The sequence below is a fragment of the Peromyscus maniculatus genome, chromosome 11 (genome assembly GCF_049852395.1).
Source record: "Peromyscus maniculatus bairdii isolate BWxNUB_F1_BW_parent chromosome 11, HU_Pman_BW_mat_3.1, whole genome shotgun sequence".
In the NCBI taxonomy this organism is placed as follows: Eukaryota; Metazoa; Chordata; class Mammalia; order Rodentia; family Cricetidae; genus Peromyscus; species Peromyscus maniculatus.
The window spans coordinates 40,164,258-40,181,548 of record NC_134862.1 but is presented as its reverse complement, the minus strand read 5'-3'; the positions used below and the strand labels follow the sequence as shown (position 1 = coordinate 40,181,548).

General features: G+C 40.9%; 1 protein-coding gene across 2 annotated transcripts in view; it reads left to right on the top strand.

The window, feature by feature from the left end:
• Positions 1-11,913, top strand: part of LOC102915133 (zona pellucida sperm-binding protein 3 receptor-like) — a 41,757-nt gene extending 29,844 nt beyond the window's left edge. For both annotated transcript variants that reach the window (XM_076547318.1, XM_076547317.1), the window contains exons 8-11: positions 2,772-2,972; positions 3,444-3,518; positions 10,588-10,796; positions 11,491-11,913. In XM_076547318.1, coding sequence (XP_076403433.1) covers positions 2,772-2,972; positions 3,444-3,518; positions 10,588-10,796; positions 11,491-11,700 — 695 coding nt within the window. In that variant the 3' untranslated portion in view covers positions 11,701-11,913. The remainder of the gene's footprint in view (positions 1-2,771; positions 2,973-3,443; positions 3,519-10,587; positions 10,797-11,490) is intronic.
• Positions 11,914-17,291: the final 5,378 nt, after the last annotated feature.

Below are 17,291 nucleotides of genomic sequence, written 5' to 3'. Positions count from 1 at the left end.
TATTGCATATGGCAAATGGTTTTTATATCTACTTTGCTCGGAGATTTTTTTTGTTTTGTTTTGTTTTGTTTTTGTTTTTGTTTTTGTTTTTCGAGACAGGGTTTCTCTGTGTAGCTTTGCGCCTTTCCTGGATCTCGCTCTGTAGACCAGGCTGGCCTCAAACTCACAAAGATCCGCCTGCCTCTGCCACGTGAGTGCTGGGATTAAAGGCGTGCGCCACCACCGCCCGGCTGCTCAGAGATTTTTACATGAAAGTGTTTTGAGTTCTATAAAAACATTTTTCATCTATATACTCAGATTTATTTATTTTATTCTACTAATGTAGTGTATTACATTTATTGATTTGCCTGTGTTAAACCATCTTTCCATTGTTGGGTTAACTCTCAATGGTAAAACGTCTTTTTAATGTGCTGTTGGGTTTGGCTTGATAGCATTTTGAGGATTTTTGTGTCTTTTTTTCAGGGCTATTGGCCCTATAACATTCTTCTTGTTGTGCCTTTGTCTGACTCTGGAAAGAGCGTCTTATAAAGAGTTTAAAAGAACTCCTTTGGTTTCAACTCTCTTATATAATCCAAAAACTGGTATTAGTGAAATCCCCTGGATCTATTCCTACCTTTGATAGGCGAGTTTTTATTCCTCTCTCAGTATCATTATTTATCAGTCTTCTCTCTCTTCATGACTCAATCCTTGCAAGGCACATGTATTCAGAACTGTATCTTTGTATGTGCACATTTTTTTTGTACCTATTTTTCCTGCTAAGGCAGGGAGATCACAAGTTTAAAGCCTTCTTGAACTGCAGAGCAAGTTCAAGACATTTATGATGTTCTTTGAGTCAGTGGTTACCACTGGTATTTCAACACTAATTACCATCCCGGGTCAAGGTTTGCCATAAGTTGTGAACTGAGTCGTTATCAGTGTTTTAGCAGCCAGAGGTACTCCAAGCCCAAACTTGTCACAAATCTGCAGTTAGTGTGACGCTCAGGATGGGTGGTGAGGATGCTAAAGAGAGTATTCCATTCATATTGGGTCCTGAAGACTTTTATTTTTGCTGGGGCAAACCTAGAATCCTCATTCATGATCACTGGCTTGTAGTTAGGTGCCACAGTTTATGCAATCCTATGATCACCTGGCTAATGGATCACTGGATCATCCTGGAATCTATTGCTTGCCATGACCAGCAGAGCACAACACAAGATCAGGACCAAAGACCAAGACCCATCTTCTATGACTGCCTGCTCTTCCTCATTTTTGGTCAGAGAGTGTAGCAGCCTGATAGAAATGAGCTGTACTGTGTATTCTAACCAAGCTTTGTTTGTGTCTCCACCTGTTACCTCAGCAGTAGTGGGTGTAGCAATGGGCACTAGCTTTGGATCAAGGGTTATTGCGTTCTGCCCATATTGAGTTTGATTATAGCGGGAGTTACAAAGTCAAATTTTGATCTTATTTCCTTTATCCTACCTTCAGCAGATGGAGTTTTTCTTGATTGAGGGTTAAGGTAGGTCAAGGCTGAGAAAGGAAATTAAAAAATGATCCCTTGGTCACTAAATCTGATACTAATCTAGGCCACACTGGAAGTTTATACCTGAACAGACCCCTGAGAGAATGTCCTTAGGCTCATACTATGGCAGACAAAAGAGAAAATTCTGTCGATCCCTAACTCCATCAATAGTTCCTATGCATGAGTTCGTCCTTTAGAAGTCTCAGGTTTTCTTTTGTCTATGGGGATTCTGTCCACAGACACTGACCTAGACATAGGGGCCATGGAGCTCTACCCAGCAGTGGTCACTGAGGCAAACCTGGCACTGGGTGTAGGGCATATGTCTAGTTCCCTCTCTTTCTTCCAAGTAAAAGATGTCTCTCTCCCTATTGCAGTACTTAGAGTTGGGAACAGGGGTGAGTTGGGGGTGAGTGGCTATGATACCTGTAATTCTTTCCTCCTTTCCTTCTTCAATGCATCTTTTCTTTTTAACTAGGCTCAAACTTATTATAATGCCCTCATGCCAGAGTCTCCTAACTTTTGGGAAGGTACTTTTCATGCATGGCTAGTGGTTCCAGGTATACTTGTAGTGATTTGAATAAGAATAGTTCCCAAAGGCATATATGCTTAAATACTTGATCCCTGGTTGGTGGAACTGTTTGGGAACAATTAGGAGGTGTGGCTTTGTTGGAAGAGGTGCATCACTGGGGGAAGGCTTTGAGGTTTCAAGAGACTCACACCATTCCCAGTGTGCTCTCTGCCTTCTGCTTATGAATCCAAGTATGAGTTCTCACCTGCTGCTCCAATCACCTGTCACAATGCCCTCATTCTACCATCAAGGTCTCTAACCCCATGGAGTCATAAGTCCATTAAACTCTTTCTTTAAGTTGAGTTCATCATGGTATCTCATCACAGAAACATAAAAGTAACCAACAATACATTCTAATGGGGGAAATATAATGATCAAATACTTATTCTTCCATCTTGATATAGCCCTTTCTTTCTTTTTCTTCTGAGTCATGATTATAAACACTAAAAGTTAAGTATACTCTTTTGATCAGCCCCTAGTGTTGTGATTGTTAACTGTATTGCTGTATTGCTTTGCATTGAATGTTTCTAGAATTTATTCAACTGAAACTTTATACCTATTCAGCAATTCTTCCTCTCCTCTGAAAGCAACATTCTATCCTGTTACCATGAGTTTGATTATTAATGTCTTTCATAAAGTAGAGCAAAAGCTTCAAAGATGCCTTTCCCATATGATGAAGTATGCCCATTTCTTTGTATCTCCAAGGGATATGTTGCCCAATACCAAATATGGAGAAAATCAAAATTGTAAGTGAAAGGAGAGATTTCACTGGTATGTGCACCTATGCCTATGGAGACTATGTTTTCTATGTTTGTGGTGAAGGTGCTTCCCCTACGTCTACTGATGGAAGGAGTGCATGTCAGGAAAATGGAAAGTGGGACCCTGCAATACCATCATGTCAGGCAGGTAAGAATATTGAGGGAACTTGTCATCATCATTTCCCAGATATCCCTAGTGATTCTATGCAGTTTTATGAAGAATAATCTTCTTAAAAATCACTGAGTTTGGGATTGTTCTTCCAATCAGTATTATGCAGAAGAGCACAGATGTTTGCCCTAGCACCACCAAAGCTGTAGATAAAGGTATGGATCAAGATATACTAACAGAGGGTTTACAAAAGCTTTTGTCAAAGAACATAGCACATTGAATAAGATCCTTCAGTGTTGCAGTTTGTTAATGTTCCTGCATATATTATCTGTTAACATTATGGCCAATATTTTAGTAATGTAAAAGACTACTCCGTGAGTCTCTGCATTTCTACATCAAGGGGGAAAGAGTGGCTTATATAATTATTAAACAATGAGAGAGTTTGTTATAAAGGGGAAGGTTGGGTCCTAGTGACTGACATCAACTTTTCATTCCCTTGTTCTGATTCAGGCCTGCAAAACAGTCCTGCTATTACCTTACCAAGCTTTGCCGAAAACTCAAGCATTAAATATATATCTGAAAATGGTAAGATGCTGAAAATAATCATTGAAGAACAATGTGAATCTTAACTTAATGATTATCTTAACTCTGAATGAGTCTTTAATTCAACATGACAGTCTAGTAGTGCACGCCATAGTTTGGGTTAATATAAAAGCAAAGTTTAAGAAGATAACTTGGGCCTGGCCATGGATTTCTGCATCCGGCTCCCTCAGTCATTGGATGGGGTTACTAGCATGACAATTAGGGTGTTTGGCCATCCTATCACCAGAGTAGGTCAGTTCCGGCTGTCTCTCGACCATTGCCAGTAGTCTATTGTGGGGGTATCTTTGTGGATTTCTGTGGGCCTCTCTAGCACTTTGCTTCTTCCTATTCTCATGTGGTCTTCATTTATCAAGGTCTCTTATTTCTTGCTCTCCCTCTCTGTTCTTGATCCAGCTGGGATCTCCTGCTCCCCTAAGCTCACTTTCCCTTGACTCTTGCCCTTCATTACCCCCATTCACGTCCATGTTGTTCATGTAGATCTCATCCATTTCTCCATCATCGGGTGATCCCTGTGTCTTTCTTGGGGTCCTGTTTTCTAGGTAGCCTCCCCAGAGTTGTGAGTAGCAGTCTAGTCATCCTTGTTCCCCATGTAGTGTCCTCCTATGAGTGAGCACATACCTTGTTTGTCTTTTTGAGTCTGGGTTACCTCACTCAGGATGATTTTTTTCTAGATCCATCCCCAGATGGAGCTCCAGGAGTCCAATTGGCGAGAAAGAGGAGGGGTTGTATGAGCGAGAATTGTTGAGACCAAGGTTGGAAAAATCACAGGGACAAATTGCCAAATGAATGAAAACACATGAACTATGAACCAATAGCTGAGGAACCCCAACTGGATCAGGCCCTCTGGATAAGTGAGACAGTTGATTAGCTTCAACTGTTTGGGAGGCATCCAGGCAGTGGGACCGGGACCTGTCCTCAGTGTATGAGCTGGCTGTTTGGAACCTGGGGCTTATACAGGGACACTTGGCTCAGCCTGGGAGGAGGGGACTGGACCTGCCTGGACTGAATCTACCAAGTTGAACTCAATCCTCAGGGGAGTCTTTGCTATGGAGGAGATGGGAATGGGGGATGGGCTGGAGGGAAGGTGGGGGGGCAGGAGTGGGGAGAACAAGGGAATCCGTGGCTGACATGTAAAATTAAATTAAATTATAAACTAAAATTTAAAAAAAAGAAGATAACTTGGGATCTAGAAGCTAATTTTGTAGAACATAGGAATTAGGGGTGGGAGGTGAGAATCATGGGAAAAATGGTGTCCATCCATAGTCTTAAAGGTCACTGTATAGGAGAGTTAAAAGTAAGTTATCTCTGCTCTGGGGGTTGTAATTGATATAACTAATTTTCTTTCACTACTGTCCATTCTATTTCCTTCAGTTAACACTCAAGTAGGCTTGGACTTTTTGACAGATGTGATATCTCTAGCTATTACTCCTGGTGAACAGAATTTCTTCATGTCTCATAATTGCCTACTCAGTATAAACCCTATGGGTGCGACTCAAGAGATACTCCAGTGGTTATCTTGGGCTCCAGATATACTATTTCCTGAACCAATATGTACCAGACATCCTGGCTCTTCATCATGGCCGCAGCTTATTACCGCACAGTATGGTAGCATTTCTCCTCATGCAAGCTGTCCCAGCAGGTGAAAAAGCCCAGAGGAATTTGCCGAGAGTTATAGCTTCACTATCAGTGGACAGCTTCAGTGTCCACTGGTTGGATTGTTTTGCCTCTGGCCTTGGAAAGCGTGATGCCTGGTCTACCGATCTAAAGATACAAGTAGAAAAGTAAATTATGCCAATATCATGCAAATGGTTTGGTAGGATTAATTTTGAGTGGCATGGACCACACTGGCTTTGTGTTTTCCACCTAGTAGTCACATAGCTACACAGAGATACTGGCCAGCATCCTGGAAGGTAGCATCTCTATTCTGTTACATGTGTGTGTGTATGTGTGTGTGTGTGTGTGTGTGTGTGTGTTGTATGTTTATATGTATGCATATGTATGCTTCCTGCTTTCTTTAATATTTGAGGGTTAGCATGCAAATAATGAGTTTTATTATGGAACTTTTATACATTGTGTTTTTATGCTTTGTCCTGATTTGCTCCCCTCTCCTCCTGTTCTCTGCCTCCTGCCTACTTTTCTTGGGCTGGTTCTGTTTTTTTCCCTGAGAGTATCCTTGCTTTGCTTTCATGTCACAAATGTTATGTTTTTTTTCTCTTTACCCCTACCATAAGAACTCTCCCTCCCCTCTCGTGACTCCCTTTTTAGTTGCACAACACACACACACACACACACACACACACACACACACACACACACACACCTTAAATAAAAGAAAGTCAAACTAAAAACCACCAATGTAGAAACAAGAGAAAATAGGAATAAGCTTACATTGGCTTTGTTTACAGAGAAGCTAGCTAGCATATGCCATGCCAAGTGGTGTGTGTGGAGAAGGATTCTACCAGGGAAGTGTCCTGAAAGACTCAAAGCATCTGGCACAAGGAGAGCTGCAGGGCTGCAGACAGTCTGTGCTACTGAAAACCCAAGCCAGAGGACAAATACCGCAGCCACAGAAGGAAGAGAGCAGACACACACTGTAAAGGATGTGGGAGAATCTGAAACCGGAAGATGGCCAATGTTCAAATTCCCTCATCCTTGTTATTGCATGGAAGAGCAGGTGCTTGGATTGTAGGACCACGGAAAAAGGCGCTTGGCAAAGGCTAAACATAGCCTGTTGGAATCCACCAAGCAGAGAGCAGTGCCACAGCAACCCGTAGACACAGCCCAGAGTTGAGAGGTCTGCAGTGCTCATCATCATCCCTATCCCAGTATTGTCCCATGGAGCAGGGGATCCATCCTAGGGCATCAGCACTCAGAAGAAGATGATGTATCATCCTGATACAACAGACCTCAAGCTGTACGGGCAGTGGAGGTGCAGCAGAGGTGTGAGCAGCTGATACTCAGGGACTTTCGGCACCCCATCCCTGCCATGGCATGGAGGAACCGGCCAGATGACAGAGGTTTTTGTGCAGTGTCCTGATGGACAAAACCAAGGTAAAAGTGGGCATTGAACTTTCCCCCAACCATCAAGAAATGTTGACAAGAGAACATAATACTCTTTAAAATTAAAGCTTCATTAATTTATAATAAGAACTCCCCCCCAAATACACACCCATATTGACCAGACCCAGAAACTGTGCATTTCAATGAACTTTCTGTACACATAGAATAGCTGTTTTGAAACTGTGGAACCTCACCTGTGACTTATACTTTCATTATCAAATATATTTTATGCACTTAACCACCAACAGAAATTGAAATCAGTAGCTTTTCTGTCTACTAGTAATGAGCTTTCTGACAAATTATATAAAATATCCCATTCACAATAGAAATAATATCTAGGAACATGGAGCTGAAGAGACAGGCCAACGGTTAAGAGCCCTGTTGCTTTCTTCTAGTATCTAGGTTCAGTTCCCAGCATCCTCCATAACTCTAGTTTGAGGGGGATATAAGATGTCCTCTTTTGACCTGCAGGTACCAGGCAAAGCATGTGGTTCGCATACACCCATGCACACATATGAAGTAAAATTAGTTAGTTAAAAATAAAATTGAAAATATACAGGAATAAACCTAACCAAGAAGATGAAAAACTTAAAACACTGGAAAAGGAAATTGAAGAAGACATTAGATGTTGGGGAAAAAAAAAACTTTGCTCCTGGGCTGATAGAAGTAACACTGTGAAAATAACGAGGCTCTCCAAAAAAAATTTACACATTCAGTGCAATCTTCATTAAAATTTCAATGACACTTTTCACAGGACTTTAAAAAAATTCTAAAATTCATATGGAAATCCTACAGATAGTCAAAGTAATCCTAAACAGACCGAACACAGCCAGAGGTGTATTATCTGATCTCAAACTGGACTACAGAGCCTTTGAGATAAATGCAGCATATATGGTACCAGTACAAAAACAGACACATAGACCAAGGGAACATAATGGGCCTAGAAGTTGACTCATACAGATATGCACACCTCATTTTTAACAGAAGAGTTAAAGTTTATCAAGAAAAAAATCCCATTCAAGAAATGGTACTAGCAGGTAAAACTGGGCAAGTACCTATGGAAGAACAAAATTAGGCCCATATTTCTCACCCTGTACAAAAGTTAATCCAACGTGGAACAAATACCTTAACACCAAAAATGTTTAAGCAATTATAGAAAATGATGCTGAAAATATTTCAGAATATAGATGTTGGAGTTCTCCAGGACATAGCCACAGTTGTTGACAAATGAGGTTCCATGAAAATGAAAGGCTTCTGCTCAGCAAAGGAAACCATCAGCATAGTAAACAAACAGCCAACAAAACAGCAGAAAAGCTTTTCCAGCCACACTTCAGATAAAGGGTTAATTTAGAGAGTATTTAAAAAAATGCAAAAATTAAACACCGATAAAACAAACTTCCGTTCAACAAGTAGGCCAATGAACTGAACAGATGGCTCTCAAAAGAAGAAATACAAAGGATCAATATGTATTTTTAAAAGTGTCCAACATCCTTAACCATCAGGGAAATATAAATTAAAAGTATTTTGAGATTTGAGCTCACTCATCAGAATGGCTGTCATCGAGAAAACATGAAAACTAACGCTAGTGAGGCCGGCCATAGAGAAAGAAGAAACCTCGTTTACTATAGGTGGGTGTATAAACTACTACAATCATCATGGCAGTATGGAGGTTCTTAAAAATTAAAAATATAACTAACATATGACCCAGCTAAGCCACTTCTGAGCATACACTCAAAGGAGTCCATCTCTTACCACAGAGATACTTGCACATCCACATTTGTTGATTCCCATGGAAACAGAATCAGCCTTAGATGGCCCTCAACAGATGAATGGGTAGTGAACATGCGGTACATACACACAACGACATTTTATTTGGCCATAAAGAAAGATGAAATTTACAGATCAACGTCTAGAACTAGAAAAAGTGCTGGGAGGAAACAGGCTAAGGGAAACACATTCTGTGTGTGCTCTCTTGCATGGGACTTTAGCGTGTACTTTGTATATTTATGTGCGAGTGAGCCTGCAGAGAGGCCAGGACAGTAAGGTGCCCAGCAGGAGAGAGCGGGCTTCAAGGGAGGAGGGAGGGAGGATCACAGGACACACGGTGACGTGACGACAGTGGATGGTGAAAGGCTTGGCACTGAAGGCTTCAAATGGGAGGGGAGGAGCGAGACAGAGGAGAGTGGACAGGGGAAGATCAATGAAAACTACGTGAAAATGCCGGAAGGAAACCTTCTCCTTTGTACGGTCGTTGGGGAAAGGAAAAAAAAAGGTTCAATGCATTTCCCCCATTGAAGTTTTCCTTTGGCCCCATGTCTCATTTTTCATACCTGTTTCTCCCTTTCATTTGAGAATGTCTTCACTCTGTTGGTCCTACACCCCGCGTTTGACGTAGAGAAATTGATTTCACAAGCTCACAGATGGAGGGATTTGCCTCAGGCTGTGTGATACCTTGAGTCTCAGATGAGACTTCGAACTTTGTATTTTTTAGGTTGGAACAAGTAAGACTTGGTAGTTGTTAGCATGGAATGGAATTCATTCTTCAGTGGGAGAGACATGAACTTAATGTCCAGGGGCAGGAGGGTATTATTCGATCGGATACATCTCCTGTACTAGAGTCCCTATGCTTGAAACATGGCCTGATGGATCAGCACTCTGAAGTAAGAGGTGACTGAGCCCTTCTGAATCGCTCACACGTGCTCGTCCTGGGGATGGAGCAGCTATGCCAGGGTGAGCTGTAGTACATGTGAGCTGTTTGCTCTGGTCTTTCTGGATACTTTATTCTTTCATTCTCACCACTGAGGCATGAAGGAACCAAATCCCAACCCTATTTCTTTAGATTTGCATAGACAGACTCTAAATAAACTCACTTCTCTGTAGATTACCCAGAGTACAGTGTGCTGTTACAGGAAGAGACAATAGACAGACACCTCCTTACTTTGAAGCATGTATGTCTGAATGTGTTGGAGCGTATGTTTTGGTTGGACTTTCTGTGTGTCTTGTATGTCTTTTTATTGGGTACATTTGCCTCCTCAATGTAACACCAGGTCCACTAGCAATGCATGGAAGACAGAGTTCAAAAGAATAACAGCAATATTTTCTGTTGATCAAAGCCTACCTAAATTTTACCTTTTACCTATTTATTTGATAACATTTAAGATATGAATGGTAAACTTAAAAAAAAACTGGCAAAAAATAAACATTAAAATGAACACTAGTTTCCCTTCCTGAGCCTTAAAGCACAGATAAGCACCATTGCCAGAAGCAGCCACTACTATTCAGTTGTTCTGTCTTTCTAGAATACTTAGAGGCTAGACTTGATAACTTTGATCTAAGAATCTACTTGTGCCTCTAGTAAACTTTCCACGACAACCTTCATTTCTTTCCAAGTATTCAAGAAAGAGGAATCTCAAGGGTTAACACATAGTTCATAAAGTGTTGCAAATTTCCATTGAAATCTTATGATGGCCACCATCTTTCCATGGCCTTTCTGTGTCTATGAGCCGATGATGCTCCTGGTCGATACGCTGATATAAACTGAGGATGAGGTAAGAACCTGACTACCTCTTCAGTGTCCTTGGTTCCTGCATCATTTTGTTAACGACCAAAAGCCACTGTTCTGTTGAACCCTGCAATATTAAAAGGTAAGGACAATGAAAAGCACATCCTTAGCATCATGCATTTAATCAACGCTGTGGGACAGAAATGCAAACATTGGTTCTAACACTTAAAAGCTACATGAGACTTAGAGAATTAATTTTCTCAGTTTCATGGTTGGTAAAATGTTAATAACAATAGAAACTAATTCATAGAGGTATTATAACAAAATTTATAAGGCAACAAAAATTTAGCAAATAGATATACATAGTACTTTTCTCAATAGGTATCAGGACTATTATAATTATTATTGAAATCAGTAAGTTTTGCAGAACTTGAATGCAAGTATATACAAAGTTTCTCATTTTCATTGTCTAAATTTGACACCACTTAGAAGAAGACAGCACAAGGTATGTTCCCGTTAAAGCTGTGTGCCCCAAACCAGTGATCTCACATGGAAACCTGTCTGTGGATAAAGCTCAGTATGCTGAACTGGAAAACATCACTGTTCGTTGTGATACTGGATATACCATAGTTGGTCCCCCAAACATCATTTGTTCGGAAAACAGAACATGGTACCCTGAAATACCCAACTGTAAAATGGTGAGTGGCACAATTTGGGGACCTTCTGCGATGTCACCCTTAAATATAGCAACCTCTTCCAAGGCTCTGTCCCAGACTATGCTGGTGTCACTTGGCATCTACCCGATACCTGGTTTACCAGATATACACTTATAACCTTGAAGCATCGTGGTGAGATTGAAGGAGTAGGTTTTTCTGCTCTATGGCTGGATCCAGAACTTTAGAATTGAGGATTTCCTAGACCTAGTGCCCTGACCATAGCTTCCCATGTTTGTGGTCTGTATACTTTTGCTTTGCTTCTGGAGCATTTCAGGACTCCCCCTCACCTATCCTTATGGGGCTTCTCTGGATCCTCGGAGCTGTGTCTTTTCTTCAACTAAACTTTTCTGCTCTTCAAGAGCCAGATGTAGTGGCATATACCTGTAATCCTAGCAACAAGGAGGTGGGCATAGAAGGGTCCTAACTTCAAGTCTGTCTTAGGCTGCAAAATCCTGTCTGAAAACACACACACACACACACACACACACACACACACACACACACACACACACACACACACACACCTCCCTCATAGTGTGGCCTGCATGTGAACACCTACTAAGGATGCAAAGTCTCCTGATTTCCTTATGTCCGTCAATTATATTAACCTCACTTTTGCCGAGAATCCCCCTCAGGCTGCACCCTCCCCCAACTTCTTTCTTTACATTTCTTGTAGACGGTCCTTGAACACTGCAGACCAGTGACTGAAGGCAAAAAACGCTTGCAGTGCTTCTCAAACCCAGAAGATGTAAAAAACGCCCTGGAGGTGTACAAACTGTTCCTGGAGATCGAAATATTAGAAAGGGAGAAAGAGAAGTGGACACGAACCCACAGGAAACCTTCGAAATATGTTAAAATTAAGGGGCCATTCAGGCCTTTTGGTTAATGGACAGAATCTCCACGCAGCAGCTGTTCTGATTCTTAAGCACCACCACTCCTGTTAAAAAGTTTCTGAGCCAGAAGAACCTAGGTGGTTTTTATTTTTTTATTTTTTGAAGCTATGTCAATGATGATTACTGGCTAGCCATTGTGGTTCAATTGTCTACTTGGCTTGGCTTGACTCCTTGTAATGGTTAAATATAAACTATTAAATACCAAATATTTGTGTTATCATTCTGTTTAGTATGTTGCATAATTATGACATACCCGGGACACAGATTCACTAACATGTCTGTAGGTAATTTTATTTCTTCTTTATTTTCTACATTGCAAAGAAATCAGCTCAGACTATCCTAACCCCATTCCTGCTGAATTGTGACTGAATGCCATGACCCTGTGTCTCATGGGCCCAGCACCTGCCAGTTCTGAACCTGCAGAACTAGATCTGAATTTAAAGGAACATTATTCTGGAAGAAGAGAACCTTACCGGGCTGCAGAGATTCTTTGGTGCCCCCTTCTGGTCACTTTCCATACTAACAAGGACTTGTAGTTTCCCTTGAAAGCAAATTGGTTTTGTGTGTTCCTCCCTCCACATTATAGAAATGAAATCAGATTCATATCATATATATCCTGGTTTGTTTGTTTGTTTTTGGTTTTGTTGAATTGACACCAGTGAGAATGATCTTAGAAGAGGGAACCACAATTGAGAAAATGTTTCCGTAAGACTGACCTGCAGGCCAGCCTGTGGGCATTTTCTTGACAAATGATTGAGGTGGGAAGGCTCAGCACATTGTGGATGGTGTCACCCCTGGACGGGTAATTCTGTGGTATATAAGAAAGGAAACTGAGAAAACCAGGAGAGAAAGCAAGTCAGCAACATTCCTCCTCTGTATCAGTTCCTGTCTCCAGGTTCCTGCCTTGAGCTCCTGCCCTGACTTCCATGGACTTAGAGTAATAAGATGAAATAAAATGATCTCCTTCCCAAATTGCATTTGGTCATGGTGTTTTATCACAGCAATAGAAACCCTAACTAAGAGACACAATAAATTAGCTTGATCTCACCTTTGTTCATAAACATTTGTGTACATATGTGAATTTTGCGTTTAGTTGAAGTTCGTTTACTTTCATGCTATTTAGTTTTATATCACTCTATGACTATGGCACATTTTACTTGTTTCAGGTAGACAGACATTTGGGGTATTTTCCATTTATGATATTATGAGTGTACTGCTTAGAATATTTTTGCATGTGTCTTCTACTAAATATATGGGTATATTTTTTATTCCATGAGGAGCTGAGGGTGAAATTGATTGATGGTTCACTATGCATATGCATGCATTTTCTCAGCAGCCTTCCAAAATGATTCCACCAAAGGGTGTTTCCACCCTTTGCTCTTTCTTCTTGGGAAATTCTGCTAGGCACCAAGTTGAGCTTCTAACTTGTTCTTTTCTGAAGATTAATGAGCTTGAATAACATGTTCACTGAAGGGAACTCCCCTCAGTCCACGTTAGTGCACAGCAGGGTCTCCCTCCTAGTCCCAGGATTGGTCACAAACCACACCCAAACATTTGTTTTCACAGAGAGATCCTTTATTAAACAGGGAAGAAAAGTTAAAATGACTCCTTCCTGACTTGGCAGAAAAACAGCAGCAAATGACCTTGCAGGTGTAATTTTTAAGAAGAAGAAAAGGGGAGATCCTAGAAGGGGCTAGGATGGGGTGGTAAAGGAGATGGGCTTGAGGGGAGGGGGGAGGGATACGGATATTTATCCCAGAGGGACAAGGGGCCGCCTCTGGATAGAGGGGAGACAGACATGGCACATAGGAAAATGGCGGTTTATACAAGTAAAGGGGGACCCCCATGTTAGGATGAGGTGTTTTAATTTTAATTGAGCATGTTAATTAGGTGAACCAAAGGGGGCTTTTGACTGCTGGACTTTGGTAGTCAGCCTCAGGAGGAGGAAGTGGCCAAATAGGGAATAGTCCTTGGTGGCTAGCTTTAGGAAAGCAAGCTAACAGTTTTTAGCAAGACAGAGAGGGTAGAGAGAAGGGCAAGGCCTGCCTGAGCCAGGCTCATCTCACTTGAGCTGGCGGAGTCCCTTCATCACTGTACTTTCAGATTTTCTTTTTTCATGAAGTCTTAATTAGGATGTTTCATCCATTTTTCCCATTGGCTTGTTTATTTAATTGTGATTTAGTGTCCAGATGTTTATGAATTCCAGTCTGTTCTGGGATGGGCATTAAGGCACCTGTTTCCACACTATGATGTGTCTTTTTTTCCCCCACAAGGTTTTATATATATAAACATAAACTCAGAATGTAAGTATAATGCAATGCAGTGAACCCTACACTTCTGTAGTTTTCTGACGTGCAGACTCAACCAGCTGGAGTTAAGAACTATTTCTCCCACCCAAAAACTTGTACCTGTAATGTACACATGCAGATTTCTTTTTTTTTATCATTCTTCCCCAAACAATATAACATTTTTTATATAACATTTACATTGTGTTAGATATTCTAAGAAATGTAGAAAATTTAAGAAATACAAGAATATTTGCATAGCTCATACACAAACATTTTATGATCATGCAATAATCATAAGTTATTTGAGTTGATTTTTTGGTGTCTGTGAGGAATCCCACAAGTATCACAAAACACCTGTATTTCACTTTTGACCAGGGTTTTTTTTTTGTATCTTGTTGGAGAAATATATACTTACCCCAAGGTTATAAATATAATTTTCATATGTTTATTTTAGGATATAGTGGTGGTTTGAATGAGAATGGCCCCATAGGGTCACATATTTGAATGCTTAGTTTCTAGTTGGAATGTTTAGGAAGGATTAGGAGGTGTGGCCTTGTTGGAGGAGGTGTGTCACTAGGGGTGGACTTTGAGGTTTTGAAAGCCCACACCAGGCCCAGTCTAAGTCCATCTCTGCCTGCTGCCTGCAGATGAGGATGTGATCTCTCAGCTACTTCTCCAGTGCCATGTCTGCTTGCCTCCCACCACATTCTCCACCATGATGGTCATGGGCTAATCCTCTGAAACTCTAAGTAAGGTCTCGATGAAATGCGTTCTTTTAAAAGTTGCCTTGGTCATGATGTTTTATCACAGCCATAGTAACTAAGACAGAAATGTGTAATTTCACTTTCACATTTATGCCTGTGATTCTGAAGTCATTTTGATACAAACAAATCGACCACATGTATTTAGATTTGTTATTTGGTTTTTGGTTGGTGATGCTTGGCATGTTTGGCTGACCACAGCAATACCACACTGTATTATCTACTACAGCTTTATGATACTATGATGGAATGCTAGTTAGGACCAGTGAAGCTCCACACTATCAGTCTATCGGTGCTCCTTTTTCTTGATGTCAACTGAGTTTCCATGGTGTTGTGTAGCAGTTTCCTCGGAGATTGAAACATTCCATCTCTCAGAGAAGCTTCTTAAGACAGAAGGTAAACAACACAAAGTGGCTTCAGGAAGTCCCTGAAACTGACCAGATTCACTAGGCCCCCTTTCCTCCCACAATAAATAATAAAGACCACTGAGGGTCACTTTCAGACAAGCCATGTTGCAAAGAAGATTCTGAGATTATACCAGCTACCCAGAAGAAGCAGAAACCAGCTGAGCTACCTGGGAGAGGTTTATGCCTACAGAAAGGACTTGGAAAGGACTTTCCAACCTGTTGAGCTGCCTGTAGAGTGTTTGGTGACTACAGGTTCCCAGCTTTATGATCTGTCATCAGTGCTAGAGTGGGCTTTGGTCATGCACCTACCTTTGAGTCATTTCTGCTCCTGTAAGTAACCCCTCACCCATATTCCTGAAAGGAACTCCAATAAAACTCATTGGTTCACCAAGTTAGACTTTAGTGGTATCCATACTTTGGTCTGTTGTGGATTCCCTATTTTGGGCAAGTAGACATGTGTGTTGTATCTCCCCAGGAAAAGTCTTGTCATACAACAATAGTGTATCCTATTATGACAGAGAATTATGGTGATATTTTATTTGTACTGAAATGTGATTTTATTTGTATGTTAATAAATAAAGTTGCCTGGGGGTCAGAGCTAATAGCAAGCCATAGCAGAGGCCAGGTGGTGGTGGCAAACACCTTTAATCCTGATCATATGACAGGCAGATCTCTGTGTGTTCAAGGATACAGCCAGCATGGAGACACATGCCTTTAATCTCAATACCAACCATAGAGACCTAGAGGTCTGTATAGACAGGCAGTGATGAGGAGGTCATGTGGTTGGGTTTACAACCAATAAGAAGGCAGAACAGAAAGTCAATAAAAAGACAGACACACAGGAAGTAGGTCTCTTTCCGAGGGGAAGGATGGCGGCAGCAGTGAAGGGTAAGAAAGGGTTTTTAGATTCAGTTCTTAACTACTGCTCTGACCTCTTGGGCTTTTAACTCTGCATTTGGCTCTGTGTTTATGGCTCTGTATCACAGATGATATATATGGAAGAAGCTTGGCCACAGCATATGATCCTAATGCAGATGAGAATCTATTGCTGAAAAGGCCAATCACTGTATCCTCCATGATGGGAAGTCAAGTGATTGACTTGCCTCCCTGGGACATGGTCTTATAATGGGTACTGGTAGATAAAAATATCGGTTCTCATTTTCTTGTAGATAAATAGAATGTTTCCATCTGAGGTTCTGTAAGGTATATATAGCTCAGTCTACAGGTAATTGATCACCAATGCAAACTCTATTTCCTTCTATTCCATTTTCATTCCTTTTGTCCATAACTAATATATTCTGGGTTGCTTTTCATGATATTTATTTTTTGCACTCAATTTCAAGGACTTCTTGGTAAACTAAGCAGACCAGTAAGCTATTTTTCCACTTACATATAGATATTTTAAGAAAGCATTTTAAAAAATGTTTTTAAACATTTAATGCACACACATGTATATACTTTTTATTTATTTAATGTGTGTGTGTTGGGGGTGGTGAGTGGGTGAGTGAGTGTGTGCCATGGCACACAGGTGCAGGTAGGAAGACAACTTGTGGGAGTTGGTTCTCTCCTTATACTCTGTGGGTCCTGCAGACCAAGTTCAGGTTCTTAGGCTTGACAACAGACACCTTTACCGGATAAACAATCTCACAGAACCTTCACCGATTTACCTTTCTCATTCAATAGATACCAATATGATCATTTGGGGCGGGGTGCACAGGAGAGGGATTCCATCCATGGAAATCTCAATCCTTTCATGTACTTTAAGGAAATGAGCCTATTATTATTTACAATTTTCCCCTTAGCATAAAATTTAGACTTTCTGAACTGAAAAACATCATAGAGCTTATTTTACTTTCAAACTCTTTTTAACACACATGTAGATAAAGGCCTGAGTGACTGACTAGGACTCATGATTAGTAGGTTTTATGGGGATTTGGTCTCCTGATAAAGCCATAGTCTATGAGCATTCCTACCACAGTAGAAGTGTGAGGTTTCTAGGGACACTGACCCAAGTGACTGTCTCAGGAATCCACCCAGGAAATGTTTGTAAATTAGTTCCGTGTAGTGTGAAAAGCTTGAAGCAGATGAGTTTAGGATCAGACTTGGCAAGTCATAAGAAAGTTAAGCT